Below are 19391 nucleotides of genomic sequence, written 5' to 3' on the forward strand. Positions count from 1 at the left end.
GGGGACATATAGTTTAATATACCCTGGAGAAGAGGGGACATATAGTTTAATATACCCTGGAGTAGAGGGGACATATAGTTTAATATATCCTGGAGTAGAGGGGACATATAGTTTAATATGGAGAAGAGGGGACATATAGTTTATAATACCCCGGAGAAGAGGGACATATAGTTTAATATATCCTGGAGAAGAGGGGACATATAGTTTAATATACCCTGGAGAAGAGGGGACATATAGTTTAATATATCCTGGAGAAGAGGGGACATATAGTTTAATATACCCTGGAGAAGAGGGGATATATAGTTTAATATGGAGAAGAGGGGACATATAGTTTAATATACCCTGGAGAAGAGGGGACATATAGTTTAATATGGAGAAGAGGGGACATATAGTTTAATATACCCTGGAGAAGAGGGGACATATAGTTTAATATGGAGAAGAGGGGACATATAGTTTAATATATCCTGGAGAAGAGGGGACATATAGTTTAATATACCCTGGAGAAGAGGGGATATATAGTTTAATATGAAGAAGAGGGGACATATAGTTTAATATACCCTGGAGAAGAGGGGACATATAGTTTAACATGGAGAAGAGGGGACATATAGTTTAATATACCCTGGAGAAGAGGGGACATATAGTTTAATATGGAGAAGAGGGGACATATAGTTTAATATACCCTGGAGAAGAGGGGACATATAGTTTAATATGGAGAAGAGGGGACATATAGTTTAATATACCCTGGAGAAGAGGGGACATATAGTTTAATATGGAGAAGAGGGGACATATAGTTTAATATACCCTGGAGTAGAGGGGACATATAGTTTAATATACCCTGGAATAGAGGGGACATATAGTTTAATATACCCTGGAGAAGAGGGGACATATAGTTTAATATACCCTGGAGTAGAGGGGACATATAGTTTAATATACCCTGGAGTAGAGGGGACATATAGTTTAATATACCCTGGAATAGAGGGGACATATAGTTTAATATATCCTGGAGAAGAGGGGACATATAGTTTAATATACCCTGGAGAAGAGGGGACATATAGTTTAATATGGAGAAGAGGGGACATATAGTTTAATATACCCTGGAGAAGAGGGGACATATAGTTTAATATACCCTGGAGTAGAGGGGACATATAGTTTAATATACCCTGGAGTGGAGGGGACATATAGTTTAATATACCCTGGAGTAGAGGGGACATATAGTTTAATATACCCTGGAGAAGAGGGGACATATAGTTTAATATACCCTGGAGTAGAGGGGACATATAGTTTAATATACCCTGGAGAAGAGGGGACATATAGTTTAATATACCCTGGAGAAGAGGGGACATATAGTTTAATATACCCTGGAGAAGAGGGGACATATAGTTTAATATACCCTGGTGTAGAGGGGACATATAGTTTAATATACCCTGGAGAAGAGGGGACATATAGTTTAATATACCCTGGAGAAGAGGGGACATATAGTTTAATATACCCTGGAGAAGAGGGGACATATAGTTTAATATGGAGAAGAGGGGACATATAGTTTAATATGGAGAAGAGGGGACATATAGTTTAATATGGAGAAGAGGGGACATATAGTTTAATATGGAGAAGAGGGGACATATAGTTTAATATGGAGAAGAGGGGACATATAGTTTAATATACCCTGGAGAAGAGGGGACATATAGTTTAATATACCCTGGAGAAGAGGGGACATATAGTTTAATATGGAGAAGAGGGGACATATAGTTTAATATACCCTGGAGTAGAGGGGACATATAGTTTAATATATCCTGGAGAAGAGGGGACATATAGTTTAATATACCCTGGAGTAGAGGGGACATATAGTTTAATATATCCTGGAGAAGAGGGGACATATAGTTTAATATACCCTGGAGTAGAGGGGAAAAATATAGTTTAATATGGAGAAGAGGGGACATATAGTTTCATATATCCTGGAGAAGAGGGGACATATAGTTTAATATACCCTGGAGAAGAGGGGACATATAGTTTAATATGGAGAAGAGGGGACATATAGTTTAATATACCCTGGAGTAGAGGGGACATATAGTTTAATATACCCTGGAGTAGAGGGGACATATAGTTTAATATACCCTGGAGTAGAGGGGACATATAGTTTAATATACCCTGGAGAAGAGGGGACATATAGTTTAATATATCCTGGAGAAGAGGGGACATATAGTTTAATATGGAGAAGAGGGGACATATAGTTTAATATGGAGAAGAGGGGACATATAGTTTAATATGGAGAAGAGGGGACATATAGTTTAATATACCCTGGAGTAGAGGGGACATATAGTTTAATATGGAGAAGAGGGGACATATAGTTTAATATGGAGAAGAGGGGACATATAGTTTAATATACCCTGGAGTAGAGGGGACATATAGTTTAATATATCCTGGAGAAGAGGGGACATATAGTTTAATATACCCTGGAGTAGAGGGGACATATAGTTTAATATATCCTGGAGAAGAGGGGACATATAGTTTAATATACCCTGGAGAAGAGGGGACATATAGTTTAATATACCCTGGAGAAGAGGGGACATATAGTTTAATATACCCTGGAGTAGAGGGGACATATAGTTTAATATACCCTGGAGTAGAGGGGACATATAGTTTAATATACCCTGGAGAAGAGGGGACATATAGTTTAATATACCCTGGAGAAGAGGGGACATATAGTTTAATATACCCTGGAGAAGAGGGGACATATAGTTTAATATATCCTGGAGTAGAGGGGACATATAGTTTAATATGGAGTAGAGGGGACATATAGTTTAATATACCCTGGAGTAGAGGGGACATATAGTTTAATATACCCTGGAGAAGAGGGGACATATAGTTTAATATACCCTGGAGAAGAGGGGACATATAGTTTAATATACCCTGGAGTAGAGGGGACATTTAGTTTAATATACCCTGGAGAAGAGGGGACATATAGTTTAATATGGAGAAGAGGGGACATATAGTTTAATATACCCTGGAGAAGAGGGGACATATAGTTTAATATATCCTGGAGTAGAGGGGACATATAGTTTAATATGGAGTAGAGGGGACATATAGTTTAATATACCCTGGAGAAGAGGGGACATATAGTTTAATACACATTACTTTATAGCATCCCAGACAAATCCGAGAAACCCCACTTTCCATAAGAGAAGGCGTGTATACTTTTACACAGGTTTAAAATATAAATAAGTGAATTGTGTATGAAAAATCTATTTATTACCTCGCTATAATACATTTTTCACCCTGGTACAACGCATTAAATGCCTAACTCACATTTGACCACAAGGTGGAGCTATTGGATAATATTTGTACTAAAGGCCTACAGTGGGCGTGTAAACAAAGAATGGGTCGTTTGATTTGGGCAAATGAATTGGAAAGTTAAATGTTTACACATCAGAAATGTATTCACATGAAAATGTTCAATGTGGTTTAATTGTTCTATGTATGGACAGCTTTGTGGTGAGTGTGGTGCTGAGGAACAAGGCCCAGTTGTACTCACTGATTAAGCAGTGTAACTTGAAGGAGAATTTGGAATTGTCAGGAACGATAAAGGTTCCGTCACATATGGCGACTTGACTCTCCCCGAACGGGAGCGAGAAGAAACACAGCTTGTACAACAAGCAACCAAGAGCCTGAAACACAGAAACACACAGCTTGTACAACAAGCAACCAAGAGCCTGAAACACAGAAACACACAGCTTGTACAACAAGCAACCAAGAGCCTGAAACACAGAAACACACAGCTTGTACAACATGATATATGATAATAAACCATATTACAATACATGCCTATATACAGTATGTTATATAACATGGACTGCTCTCACCTCTGTCAGACAAATGAAGACAGTACATTTCTCCATTCAGTTTCTCCACACCTATAATAACCCCCCCCCCCCAAACCCAGATTCGTCCATCGGACTGTCAGATGGTGAAGCGTGATTCATCACTCCAGAGAATGCATTTCCACTGCTCCAGAGTCCAATGGCGGCGAGCTTTACACCACTCCAGCCGACGTGTGGCATTGCGCATGGTGATCTTAGGCTTGTGGGCGGCTGCTCGGCCATGGAAACCAATTTCATGAAGCTCCCGACAAACAGTTATTGTGCTGACGTTGCTTCCAGAGACAGTTTGGAACTCGGTAGTGAGTGTTGCAACCGAGGACAGACTATTTTTACACGCTACGTTCTGTGAGCTTGTGTGGCCTACCACTTGGCAGCTGAGCCGTTGTTGCTCCCAGACGTTTCCACTTCACAATAGCAGCACTGACAGTTGACCGGGGCAGCTGTAGCAGGGCAGAAATTTGACGAACTGACTTGTTGAAAGTCACGGAGGTCTTCAGTAAAGCCATTTTACTGCCAATGTTTTTGTCTATGGAGATTGCATGGCTGTGTGCTGTATTTTATACACCTGTCAGCAACTGGTGTGGCTGAAATAGCCGAATCCGCTAATTTGAAGGGGTGTCGACAGTTTTGGCCATGTTGTGTACATTCACGACACACACACACTTAAAGCTCTTCTGTTACTGACTGGCTAGAGTCCACACACACCTCCGCGTATGTACACACACACACACACGTTTCTGCACACACACACACACACACCCCCCTACGTTTCCATACACACACACACACCCCTACGTTTCTGTACACACACACCCCTACGTTTCCGTAAACACACACCCCTACGTTTCTGACACAAACCCCTACGTTCGACACACACACCCCTACGTTTCCGTACACACACCCCCCTACGTTTCCGTACACACACACCACACCCACATACCCATATATCAGCCTTGGTGGTAATGGCCTTCCCTGCGTAGACGTTAATCATCTCTGGAGCTCGATAAGACAGGGTCGTGTACCTGCACACACACACACACACACACACACACAGTAAGTGCTCAGCGTCAAAAGTCATGTGCGTTTCAGTTCTGGTGTTATGCAAGTATGAAGTAGCTGAAATTATACCCTATTCCCTATATAGTGCACTACTATAGACCAGAGCCATATTCCCTATATAGTGCACTACTATAGACCAGAGCCATATTCCCTATATAGTGCACTACTATAGACTAGAACCCTATTCCCTATATAGTGGTACTACTATAGACCAGGACCCTATTCCCTATAGTGTACACTACTATAGACCAGAGCCCTGTTCCCTATATAGTACACTACTTTATACAAGAGCCCTATTCCCTATATAGTACACTACTATAGACCAGAGCCCTATATAGTACACTGCATAGTGCAATGTAAGAGTGCAGGGCTGAAGTGGAGAACACTTCATTTTAAGGGTCCGTTCATAAACCATTCATAAGGTGTTTATAAACCTTTTATAAGGCGTTTACAAACAGTACACTCACCATTTATGAATCATTTCTCTCACGTATAAATGTTAGTTATTCAGACACTCATATTGCCTTAACCATCCTGTGTTCTGTGCTTATTCTGTTACCAGGTACTGATGGAATGTCCACCAATGGCATGCCCATCTTTTAGTGAGAAATTACACCGCCCAAGACAGCCCGTACAGCCAATCCAATGGACAGTCGTGACTCAGTGATGACGTGCATCTACAAATGTATGCACATAGATGACAAGTGAGACACACACACACGCTGTTCAAAGGTCATACACTCACTTCTTGATTTCGTCCTCCACGGCGGTCACTCCATCTTTGTGTGGGAGCAGCACCTTGTGAGTAGCACTTCCAAAATCACACAGAACATAACTCCCATTATCACTCAGGAGGATGTTCTCTACCTGGAGGAGAGGAGAGACACCAAACATTAGTAAGGGATGGACAGAAGAGAGAGATGAAGGTGGAAGAAAGAGGACATACGAATGATTGAAAGTGACAGACATTGATGGAGAGAGACAGAGAGAGACAGAGAGAGAGACAGAGAGAGAGAGACAGAGAGACAGAGAGAGAGAGAGAGAGAGAGAGAGAGAGACAGAGAGAGACAGAGAGACAGAGAGAGAGAGAGAGAGAGACAGAGAGAGAGAGAGAGAGAGAGACAGAGAGAGAGAGAGAGAGAGACAGAGAGAGAGAGAGAGAAAGAGAGAGAGAGAGAGAGAGACAGAGAGACAGAGAGAGAGAAGAGAGAGAGACAGAGAGAGAGAGAGAGAGAGACAGAGAGAGAGAGAGAGACAGAGAGAGAGAGAGAGACAGAGAGACAGAGAGAGAGAGAGAGAGAGACAGAGAGAGAGAAAAAAAGAAAGAAAGAAAGAAAGAAGAGAAAGAAGAGAAAGAAGAGAAAGAAGAGAAAGAAGAGAAAGAAGAGAAAGAAGAGAAAGAAGAGAAAGAAAGAAAGAAAGAAAGAAAGAAAGAAAGAAAGAAAGAAAGAAAGAGAGAAAGAAAGAGAGAGAGAGTACTTTGGGCAGTCTGTGACAATGTGGATGGTGAGGTAGCTGGACTCCTAAAGCTGGCCAATAGAAATAGAGTTTATTCACAGGACTTGGAGAGGTTGTGTTTTGTTGACTATTTTAGTCCACAGCAGAGAGATAAGCCAAGACACACAAAACATTACTGAGGGAGAGAGGAACGAGAGAGAAAGAGGATGCATATTAGATTGAAAGTGACACAAAGGGTGAAATGATGGGAGAAGGGGGGGGGGGGGGGACAGAGACACAAAGGACAGAAGGGGAGAGAGAGCTGAATGACACAGCCAGTCTTGTACAGCTAACCTTGTGGGGACACAGAATTCAGTCCCATTCAGAATCCTATTTTCCCAAACCCCTAACCTTAACCTTAACCTGTACTCTTAACCTTAACCTGTACTCTTAACCTTAACCTGTACTCTTAACCTTAACCTTAACCCGTACTCTTACCCCTAACCCGTACTCTTAACCTTAACCCGTACTCTTACCCTTAACCCGTACTCTTAACCTTAACCTTAACCCGTACCCTTAACCTTAACCCGTACCCTTAACCCGTACTCTTAACCTTAACCTTAACCCGTACCCTTAACCTTAACCTTAACCCGTACTCTTACCCTTAACCCGTACCCTTACCCTTAACCCGTACTCTTACCCTTAACCCGTACTCTTACCCTTAACCCGTACGCTTACCCTCAACCCGTACTCTTACCCTCAACCCGTACTCTTACCCTCAACCCGTACTCTTACCCTTAACCCGTGCTCTTACCCTAACCCGTACTCTTACCCTTAACCCGTACTCTTACCCTTAACCCGTACTCTTACCCCTAACCCGTACTCTTACCCCTAACCCGTACTCTTACCCCTAACCCGTACTCTTACCCTTAACCCGTACTCTTACCCCTAACCCGTACTCTTACCCCTAACCCGTACTCTTACCCCTAACCCGTACTCTTACCCTTAACCCGTACTCTTACCCTTAACCCGTACTCTTACCCTTAACCCGTACTCTTACCCCTAACCCGTACTCTTACCCCTAACCCGTACTCTTACCCCTAACCCGTACTCTTACCCCTAACCCGTACTCTTACCCCTAACCCGTACTCTTACCCCTAACCCGTACTCTTACCCCTAACCCGTACTCTTACCCTAACCCGTACTCTTACCCTAACCCGTACTCTTACCCTAACCCGTACGCTTACCCTAAAACTAACCCTAGCTCCTAAACCTAACACTAATTCTAACCTTAACCCTAAACCCCCTAGAAATAGCATTTGACCTTGTGGGGACTAACAAAATGTCCCCAGTTGGTCAAATGTAGTTTGTTTACTATTCTTGTGGGAAGTTCTGGTCTCTACAAGAATAGTTAGACACGTCCACACACAGCTCAGAGCAGCTGACAGACAAGGCTTTTTGCAGTGTCACTTCACCCATCAGTGAGTGACTGGGCCTCTGTGTCTCTGTGTCCCTCTGCGGTTCCATAACAACCTCGGCTGGGACCTAACAGAGCTGGGTGAGTCAGACCCCAGTGTTAGGACAGGCTGGGGAGACCCCAGTGTTAGGACAGGCTGGGGAGACCCCAGTGTTAGGAGGATGAAGAAAGATGGAGAAAGGTGGAGGTAGAGGAGGGGGGGAAGGAATTAAGGATACGAGCATTGTGGCAGACGATAAGAAGAGAGGGATAAGAAGAGGTCAATGATGAAGAGGAAGAGTGAATATGACAGAGGAAGAGGAGCATTGAGAGGTGGACAATGAGTAGAAGGAAAAATATACAGAACAGAGAAAACACAAATAATGTGGTCAAGGAGAGAATAGAGCGGAACGAGAAGGACAGAGGAAGAGGAAAGAATATCTGTTTCCAGGCTTACCTTCAGGTCCCTGTGTATGACAGGGGTTCTACACTGATGCAGCCTGGCCACAGCCTCACAGGTATCAGTGAAGATGGTCAACACCTCTGGCTCTGTAAACCCTATATGGAGACGCTGGTTCATCTGCTTCACTACCTGACCAGCTTGGGGGGGAGAGAAGGAGAGGGGGAGAGAGGAGATGGGGAGGGACAGGAGAGTGAAAAGAGGGGGAGAATGAGGTAGTGAGTGAGAGAGAGAAGGAGAGAGAGAATGTTGAAGTTACAATCCAGGGTCAATAATAAAAAAAGTTAAAAAAAATCACAGGTCTGTTTGTTGAACTCTGTAAAGCACATCTGTCCCATATCTCTACGTTCAATAAAAAAAAAAGTACATCACCGGACCAAACAATTGTATTAAAATAGAAGGGGGGGGACCAAAACTCCTACCTTTACAGTACTCCATGAGGATAAGGACCTCCCAGACACTGTCCCCTACTGAGTTGATGGTAGAGTCCAGGTAGTTCACTATGTTCTTATGACCCGACAGCTCTTTCTGCAGAGAAGAAGGACATTCTAAGAGATCGATACAGTGCATTCGGAAAGTATTCAGACCCCTTGACTTATTCCACATTTTGTTACGTTACAGCCTTATTCTAAAATGGATTGAATCGTTTAGTGTTGCCTCAATCGACTGTAGACGGAGGACATTGGGCATGTGGCTTATTCTCCTCATAGAAGTTAAGTCAGTCATCAGTCTAGGTTTCTTTATGTACACTTCCTGTCCCAGCGTAGGGTGTATGACAACGTTACTAGTCTAAGACTTAGTTCTGTTTGTAGTCTATGTACACTTCCTGTCCCAGCGTAGTGCGTATGACAACGTTACTAGTCTAAGACTTAGTTCTGTTTGTAGTCTATGTACACTTCCTGTCCCAGCGTAGTGCGTATGACAACGTTACTAGTCTAAGACTTAGTTCTGTTTGTAGTCTATGTACACTTCCTGTCCCAGCGTAGTGCGTATGACAACGTTACTAGTCTAAGACTTAGTTCTGTTTGTAGTCTATGTACACTTCCTGTCCCAGCGTAGTGCGTATGACAACGTTACTAGTCTAAGACTTAGTTCTGTTTGTAGTCTATGTACACTTCCTGTCCCAGCGTAGTGCGTATGACAACGTTACTAGTCTAAGACTTAGTTCTGTTTGTAGTCTATGTACACTTCCTGTCCCAGCGTAGTGCGTATGACAACGTTACTAGTCTAAGACTTAGTTCTGTTTGTAGTCTATGTACACTTCCTGTCCCAGCGTAGTGCGTATGACAACGTTACTAGTCTAAGACTTAGTTCTGTTTGTAGTCTATGTACACTTCCTGTCCCAGCGTAGTGCGTATGACAACGTTACTAGTCTAAGACTTAGTTCTGTTTGTAGTCTATGTACACTTCCTGTCCCAGCGTAGTGCGTATGACAACGTTACTAGTCTAAGACTAAGTTCTGTTTGTAAAAAAAACAAACGAATAAAGCACTATGCGATTACTTCAAAGTTGTGTTGGTTTGGAAACTCATCTGGAGCTCCATGTTACATATGTTAGTGGGCCAGACGTCACATCTACCGTACTGCTACGGCCCCGTCACATCTACCCTACTGCCCCGTCACATCTACCGTACGGCCCCGTCACATCTACCGTACTGCCACGGCCCCGTCACATCTACCGTACTGCCACGGCCCCGTCACATCTACCGTACTGCCACGTCACATCTACCGTACTGCCACGTCACATCTACCGTACTGCTCCGTCACATCTACCGTACTGCTCCGTCACATCTACCGTACTGCTACGGCCACGTCACATCTACCGTACTGCTCCGTCACATCTACCGTACAGCTCCGTCACATCTACCGTACTGCCACGGCCCCGTCACATCTACCGTACAGCTCCGTCACATCTACCGTACTGCCACGGCCCCGTCACATCTACCGTACTGCCACGTCACATCTACCGTACTGCCACGTCACATCTACCGTACTGCTCCGTCACATCTACCGTACTGCTCCGTCACATCTACCGTACAGCTCCGTCACATCTACCGTACTGCTACGGCCACGTCACATCTACCGTACTGCCACGGCCCCGTCACATCTACCGTACTGCCACGTCACATCTACCGTACTGCCACCGTCACATCTACCGTACTGCTCCGTCACATCTACCGTACAGCTCCGTCACATCTACCGTACAGCTCCGTCACATCTACCGTACTGCTACGGCCACGTCACATCTACCGTACTGCCACGGCCCCGTCACGTCTACCGTACTGCTACGGCCACGTCACGTCTACCGTACTGCTACGGCCACGTCACGTCTACCGTACTGCCACGGCCACGTCACATCTACCGTACCGCCCCGTCACATCTACCGTACTGCTACGGCCCCGTCACATCTACCGTACTGCCCCGTCACATCTACCGTACTGCTAAGGCCACGTCACATCTACCGTACGGCCCCGTCACATCTACCGTACGGCCACGTCACATCTACCGTACTGCTACGGCCACGTCACATCTACCGTACTGCCCCGTCACATCTACCGTACTGCCCCGTCACATCTACCGTACTGCTACGGCCCCGTCACATCTACCGTACTGCCACGTCACATCTACCGTACTGCTACGGCCACGTCACATCTACCGTACCGCCCCGTCACATCTACCGTACTGCCCCGTCACATCTACCGTACTGCTACGGCCCCGTCACATCTACCGTACTGCCACGGACCCGTCACATCTACCGTTCTGCCACGGCCCCGTCACATCTACCGTACTGCCACGGCCCCGTCACATCTACCCTACTGCCCCGTCACATCTACCCTACTTCCCCGTCACATCTACCATACTGCCACGGCCCCGTCACATCTGCCGTACTGCCCCGTCACATCTACCCTACTGCCCCGTCACATCTACCGTACGTCCCTGTCACATCTACGGTACGGCCCCGTCACATCTACGGCCCCGTCACATCTACGGCCCCGTCACATCTACCGTACTGCCACGGCCCCATCACATCTACCCTACGGCCCCGTCACATCTACCCTACGGCCCCGTCACATCTACCGTCCTGCACCGGCCCCGTCACATCTACCGTACTGCACCGGCCCCGTCACATCTAGCGTACTGCTACGGCCACGTCACATCTACCGTACCGCCCGTCACATCTACCGTACTGCCACGGCCCCGTCACATCTACCTTACTGCCACGGCCCCGTCACATCTACCGTACTGCCACGGCCCCGTCACATCTACCGTACTGCCACGGCCCCGTCACATCTACCGTACTGCCACGGCCCCGTCACATCTACCGTACTGCCACGGCCCCGTCACATCTACCGTACTGCCACGGCCCCGTCACATCTACCGTACTGCCACGGCCCCGTCACATCTACCGTACTGCCACGGCCCCGTCACATCTACCGTACTGCTACGGCCCCGTCACATCTACCGTACTGCTACGGCCACGTCACATCTACCGTACCGCCCCGTCACATCTACCGTACTGCCCCGTCACATCTACCGTACTGCCACGGCCCCGTCACATCTACCCTACTGCCCCGTCACATCTACCGTACTGCCACGGCCCCGTCACATCTACCGTACTGCCACGGCCCCGTCACATCTACCGTACTGCTACGGCCCCGTCACATCTACCGTACTGCTACGGCCACGTCACATCTACCGTACCGCCCCGTCACATCTACCCTACTGCCCCGTCACAATTACCCTACTGCCACGGCCCCGTCACATCTACCCTACTGCCCCGTCACATCTACCGTACGACCCCGTCACATCTACCGTACTGCCACGGCCCCGTCACATCTACCGTACTGCCACGTCACATCTACCGTACGACCCCGTCACATCTACCGTACTGCCACGGCCCCGTCACATCTACCGTACTGCTACGGCCCCGTCACATCTACCGTACTGCCCCGTCACATCTACCGTACTGCTAAGGCCACGTCACATCTACCGTACGGCCCCGTCACATCTACCGTACGGCCACGTCACATCTACCGTACTGCTACGGCCACGTCACATCTACCGTACTGCCCCGTCACATCTACCGTACTGCCCCGTCACATCTACCGTACTGCTACGGCCCCGTCACATCTACCGTACTGCCACGTCACATCTACCGTACTGCTACGGCCACGTCACATCTACCGTACCGCCCGTCACATCTACCGTACTGCCCCGTCACATCTACCGTACTGCTACGGCCCCGTCACATCTACCGTACTGCCACGGACCCGTCACATCTACCGTTCTGCCACGGCCCCGTCACATCTACCGTACTGCCACGGCCCCGTCACTTCTACCCTACTGCCCCGTCACATCTACCCTACTTCCCCGTCACATCTACCATACTGCCACGGCCCCGTCACATCTGCCGTACTGCCCCGTCACATCTACCCTACTGCCCCGTCACATCTACCGTACGTCCCTGTCACATCTACCGTACGGCCCCGTCACATCTACGGCCCCGTCACATCTACGGCCCCGTCACATCTACCGTACTGCCACGGCCCCGTCACATCTACCCTACGGCCCCGTCACATCTACCCTACGGCCCCGTCACATCTACCGTCCTGCACCGGCCCCGTCACATCTACCGTACTGCACCGGCCCCGTCACATCTAGCGTACTGCTACGGCCACGTCACATCTACCGTACCGCCCCGTCACATCTACCGTACTGCCACGGCCCCGTCACATCTACCTTACTGCCACGGCCCCGTCACATCTACCGTACTGCCACGGCCCCGTCACATCTACCGTACTGCCACGGCCCCGTCACATCTACCGTACTGCCCCGTCACATCTACCTTACTGCCACGGCCCCGTCACATCTACCGTACTGCCACGGCCCCGTCACATCTACCGTACTGCCACGGCCCCGTCACATCTACCGTACTGCTACGGCCCCGTCACATCTACCGTACTGCTACGGCCACGTCACATCTACCGTACCGCCCCGTCACATCTACCGTACTGCCCCGTCACATCTACCGTACTGCCACGGCCCCGTCACATCTACCCTACTGCCCCGTCACATCTACCGTACTGCCACGGCCCCGTCACATCTACCGTACTGCCACGGCCCCGTCACATCTACCGTACTGCTACGGCCCCGTCACATCTACCGTACTGCTACGGCCACGTCACATCTACCGTACCGCCCCGTCACATCTACCCTACTGCCCCGTCACAATTACCCTACTGCCACGGCCCCGTCACATCTACCCTACTGCCCCGTCACATCTACCGTACGACCCCGTCACATCTACCGTACTGCCACGGCCCCGTCACATCTACCGTACTGCCACGTCACATCTACCGTACGACCCCGTCACATCTACCGTACTGCCACGGCCCCGTCACATCTACCCTACGGCTCCGTCACATCTACCCTACGGCCCCGTCACATCTACCCTACTGCCATGTCACATCTACCGTACGGCCACGTCACATCTACCGTACTGCCACGGCCACGTCACATCTACCGTACTGCCACGGCCACGTCACATCTACCGTACTGCCACGGCCCCCGTCACATCTACCGTACTGCCACGGCCCCGTCACATCTACCGTACTGCTACGGCCCCGTCACATCTACCGTACTGCCACGTCACATCTACCGTACTGCTCCGTCACATCTACCGTACTGCTCCGTCACATCTACCGTACTGCCACGGCCCCGTCACATCTACCCTACGGCCCCGTCACATCTACCCTACGGCCCCGTCACATCTACCCTACTGCCCCGTCACATCTACCGTACGGCCACGTCACATCTACCGTACTGTCACGGCCCCGTCACATCTACCGTACTGCTACGGCCACGTCACATCTACCGTACTGCTACGGCCACGTCACATCTACCGTACTGCCACGGCCCCGTCACATCTACCGTACTGCTACGGCCCCGTCACATCTACCCTAAGGCCCCATCACATCTACCGTACTGCTACGGCCCCGTCACATCTACCGTACTGCCACGGCCCCGTCACATCTACCGTACTGCCACGGCCCCGTCACATCTACCGTACTGCCACGGCCCGTCACATCTACCGTACTGCTACGGCCCCGTCACATCTACCGTACTGCCACGTCACATCTACCGCACTGCCACGGCCCCGTCACATCTACCGTACTGCCACGGCCCCGTCACATCTACCGTACTGCCCCGTCACATCTACCGTACTGCCCCGTCACATCTACCGTACTGCCCCGTCACATCTACCGTACTGCCACCGCCCCGTCACATCTACCGTACTGCTACGGCCAAGTCACATCTACCGTACGGCCCTGTCACATTTACCGTACTGCCCCGGCCCCGTCACATCTACCGTACTGCCCCGGCCCCGTCACATCTACCGTACTGCCACCGCCCCGTCACATCTACCGTACTGCTACGGCCCCGTCACATCTACCGTACTGCTACGGCCACGTCACATCTACCGTACTGCTACGGCCACGTCACATCTACCGCAAGGCCCCGTCACATCTACCGTACTGCCACGGCCCCGTCACATCTACCGTACGGCCCCGTCACATCTACCGTACGGCCCCGTCACATCTACCGTACTGCCACGGCCCCGTCACATCTACCGTACTGCCACGGCCACGTCACATCTACCCTACGGCCCCGTCACATCTACCCTACGGCCCCGTCACATCTACCCTACGGCCCCGTCACATCTACCCTACGGCCCCGTCACATCTACCCTACGGCCCCGTCACATCTACCCTACTGCCCCCGTCACATCTACCGTACGGCCCCCGTCACATCTACCGTACGGCCCCGTCACATCTACCGTACTGCTACATCTACAGTACTTTTACAGCCATGTCCATGTCAAGAAGTCATACCAGGTCAACTGTCAGGGTTCCAGGTGGCCACGCGTGTGTGTGTGTGTGTGTATATATATCTGTACAGTGCATTCTGAAAGTATTCAGACTCCTTGACTTTTTCCACATTTTGTTACGTTACAGCCTTATTCTAAAATGGAAAATAAAATGGATTAAATTGTTTTCCTCAATCTTCACATACTACCCCATAAGAAAAAATGTTTCGAATTTTTTGCACATTTTGTAGAAATTAAAACAGAAATACCTTATTTACATAAGTAAATCAGTTCCTTTGCTATGAGACTCGAAAATGAGCTCAGGTGCATCCTGTTTCCATTGATCATCCTTGAGATGTTTCTACAACTTGATTGTAGTCCGCCTGTGGTAAATTCAATTGATTGGACATGATTTGGAAAGGCACACACCTGTCTATATAAGGTCCCATGGTTGACAGTGCATGTCAGAGCAAAAACCAAGCCATGAGGTCGAAGGAATTGACAGTAGAGCGCCAAGACAGGATTCTGTCGAGGCACAGATCTGGGGAAGGGTACCACATTTTTTTAAATCTGCAGCATTGGAAGGTCCCCAAGAACACAGTGGCCTCAATCATTGGAAGAAGTTTGGAACCACCTAGACTCTTCCTAGAGCTGGCCACCTGGCCAAACTGAGCAATCGGAGAAGGGCCTTGGTCAGGGAGGTGACCAAGAACCCCATGGTCACTAACAGAGCTCTGGAGTTCCTCTGTGGAGATGGGAGAACCTTCCAGAAGGACAACCATCTCTGCACTACTCCACCAATCAGGCCGTTATGGTAAAGTGGCCGGACGGAAGCCACTCCTCAGTAAAAGGCACGACAGCCAACTTGGAGTTTTCCAAAAGGCACCGAAAGGACTCTGACTATGAGAAACAAGATTCTCTGGTCTGATGAAACCAAGATTGAACTCTGGCCTGAATGCAAAGCGTCACATCAGGAGGAAGCCTGGCAAAATCCCTACGGTGAAGCATGGTGGTTGCAACATCATGCTGTGGGGATGCTTTCAGTGGCAGGGACTGGGACACTAGTCAGGATCGAGGGAAAGATGAACAGAGCAAAGTACACAGACATCCTTGATGAAAACCTGCTTCCGAGAGCTCAGGACCTCAGACTGGGGTGCAGATTGACCTAATAGGACAACAACCCTAAGCACACAGCCAACACAAAGCAGGAGTGGCTTCGGGACAAGTCTCCGAATGTCCTTGAGTGGACAAGCCAGAACCCGGACTTGAACATCTCTGGAGAGACCTGAAAATAGCTGTGCAGCGACGCACCCCATCCAACCTGACAGAGCTTGAGATGATCTGCAGAGAAGAATGGGAGAAACACTCCAAATATAGGTGTGCCAAGCTTGTAGCGTCATATCCAAGAAGACTCGAGGCTGTAATCGCTGCCAAAGGTGCTTCAACAAAGTACTGAGTAAAGGGTCTGAATACTTATGTAAATGTGATTTATTTTATTATACATATATAATTCAGCAAACATTTCAAAAAACCTGTTTACACCTTGTCATTATGGGGTATTGTGTGTTGATTGCTGAGATTTTTTGAATAAAAAAAAAATACATTTTAGAATAAGGCTGTAACCTAACAAAATGTGGAAAAAGTCAAGGGGTCTGAATACTTTCTGAAGGCAAATCAAATCAAATTTTATTGGTCACATACACATGGTTAGCAGATGTTAATGTGAGTGTAGCAAAATGCTTGTGCTTCTAGTTCTAACAGTGCAGTAATATTTAACAAGTAATCTAACAATGCCCCAACAAGTACCTAATACACACATATCTAAAGGGGTAAATGAGAATATGTACATTTAAGTATATGGATGAGCGATGGCCGAGTAGCATAGGCAAGGTGCAGTAGATGGTATAAAATACAGTATATACATGTGATATGAGTAATGTAAGATATGTAAACATTATTAAAGTGGCATTATTTAAAGTGGCATTGTTTAAAGTGACTAGTGATCCATTCATTAAAGTGTCCAGTGTTTGGGTCTCAATGTAGGCAGCAGCCTCTCTGAGTTCGTGATTGCTGTTTAACAGTCTGATGGCCTTGAGATAGAAGCTGTTTTTCAATCTCTCGGGTCCAAGCATTGATAAACCTGTACTGACCTCGCCTTCTGGATGATAGCGTTGTTAACTAACTGGCAGTGGCTCGGGTGGTTGTTGTCCTTGGGTGCTGTAGGTGTCCTGGAGGGCAGGTAGTTTGCCCCCGGTGATGGGTTGTGCAGACCACACCACCCTCTGGAGAGCCTTGCGGTTGAGGGCGGTGAAGTTGCCGTACCAGACTGTGATACAGCCCGACAGGATGCTCTCAATTGTGCATCTGTAAAGGTTTGTTGTCAGGGTTTTGGGTGAGAAGCCGAATTTCTGATGTTGGAAGAGGTGCTGTTGCGCCATCTTCACCACACTGTCTGTGTGGACCATTTCAGTTTGTCTGTGATGTGTACGCCCAGGAACTTAAAACTTTCCACCTTTTCCACTGCTGTCCCTTCGATATGGATAGGGGGGGGTGCTCCCTCTGCTGTTTCCTGAAGTCGACGATCATCTCCTTTGTTTTGTTGACGTTGCGTGAGAGGCTGTTTTCCTGACACCACACTCGAGAGCCCTCACCTTCTCCCTGTAAACTGTTTCTTCCACCACTGTTGTGTCGTCAGCAAACACGCAGTCATGGGTGAACAGAGAGTACAGGAGAGGGCTGAGCACACACCCTTGTGGGGCCCCAGTGTTGAAGGTCAGCGAAGTGGAGATGTTGTTTCCTACCTTCACCACCTGGGGGCGGCCCGTCAGAAAGTCCAGGACCCAGTTGCACAGGGCGGGGTTGAGACCCAGGGCCTCCAGCTTGATGATGAGCTTGGAGGGTACTATGGTGTTGAATGCTGAGCTGTAGTCAATGAAGAGCATTCTTACATAGGTATTATTTTTGTCCAGATGGGAAAGGGCAGTGTGATGGCCATCGTGTCATCTGTGGACCTGTTGGGGCAGTATGCAAACTGAAGTGGGTCTAGGCTGGCCGGTAAGGTGGCGGTGATATGATCCTTGACTAGCCTCTCAAAGCACTTCATGATGACAGAAGTGAGTGCTACGGGGGCGGTAGTCATTTAGTTCAGTTATCTTTGCCTTCTTGGGTACAGGAACAATGGTAGCCATCTTGAAGCATGTGGGGACAACAGACTGGGATAAGGATTGATTGAATATGTCCGTAAACACACCAGCCAGCTGGTCTGCGCATGCTCTGAGGACGCGGCTAGGGATGCCGTCCGGGCCAGCAGCCCTGCGAGGGTTAACAAGTTTAAATGTTTTACTCACGTCAGTCACGGAGAAGGAGAGGGAGGGATGCAGTCTTTGTTAGCGAGTTGCGACGGTGAAACTGTATTATCCTCAAAGCGAGAAGGTGTTTAGTTTGTCTGGAAGCGTGACGTCGGTGTCCGTGACGTGGCTGTTTTTGTAGTCCGTTATTTCCTGTAGACCCTGCCACAAGCGTCTCGTGTCTGAGCCATTGAATTGCGACTCCACCTTGTCCCTGTACCGGCATTTTGCTTGTTTGATTGCCATGCGGAGGGAATAACTACACCGTTTAAATTCAGCCATATTTCCAGACCTCTTTCCATGGTTAAATGCATTGGATCGAGCTTTCAGGTTTGCGCAAATGCCGCCATCAATCCACGGTTTCTGGTTAGGGTAGGTTTTAAATAGTCACAGTGGGTACAACATCTCCAATGCACTTCTTAATAAACGCACTCACCGAGTCAGCGTATAGGTCAATGTTGTTCGCCGAGGCTGACCGGACCATATTCCAGTCCGCGTGATTCCGATTGGTTAAGCGTTGAATGGTTCTCGTCACTGGTACATCCTGTTTGAGTTTCTGCTTATAAGACGGAACGAGTAAGATGGCGTAGTGGACGGATTTGCCGAAGGGAGGGCAAGGGGGGGCTTTGTATGCATCGCGAAAGTAAGAGTAGCAGTGATCAAGAGTATTAGCCCTGCAAGTCATGCAATCAATATGCTGCTAGAATTTAGGTAGCCTTGTTCTCAAATTTGCTTTGTTAAAATCCCCAGCTATAATAAATGCAGCCTCCGGATATATGGTTTCCAGTTTACATAGAGTCCAGTGAAGTTCCTTGAGGGCCGTCTTGGTGTTCGCTTGAGGGGTAACATACACAGCTGTGACTAAAACTGACGAGAATTCTCTTCGTAGT

At 48.4% G+C, this 19391-nt stretch overlaps 1 protein-coding gene across 2 annotated transcripts in view; it reads right to left on the reverse strand.

Moving 5' to 3' along the window:
• Window positions 1-19391, reverse strand: part of LOC106570898 (BMP-2-inducible protein kinase) — a 104888-nt gene that overhangs the window by 38181 nt on the left and 47316 nt on the right. For both annotated transcript variants that reach the window (XM_014143469.2, XM_014143468.2), the window contains exons 3-7: window positions 8710-8815; window positions 8285-8427; window positions 5680-5801; window positions 4816-4897; window positions 3530-3662 (exon numbers count right to left, since the gene is read on the reverse strand). In XM_014143469.2, the coding sequence (XP_013998944.2) occupies window positions 3530-3662; window positions 4816-4897; window positions 5680-5801; window positions 8285-8427; window positions 8710-8815 (586 nt within the window). The remainder of the gene's footprint in view (window positions 1-3529; window positions 3663-4815; window positions 4898-5679; window positions 5802-8284; window positions 8428-8709; window positions 8816-19391) is intronic.

This window comes from Salmo salar, chromosome ssa15, assembly GCF_905237065.1.
Source record: "Salmo salar chromosome ssa15, Ssal_v3.1, whole genome shotgun sequence".
NCBI lineage: Eukaryota > Metazoa > Chordata > Actinopteri > Salmoniformes > Salmonidae > Salmo > Salmo salar.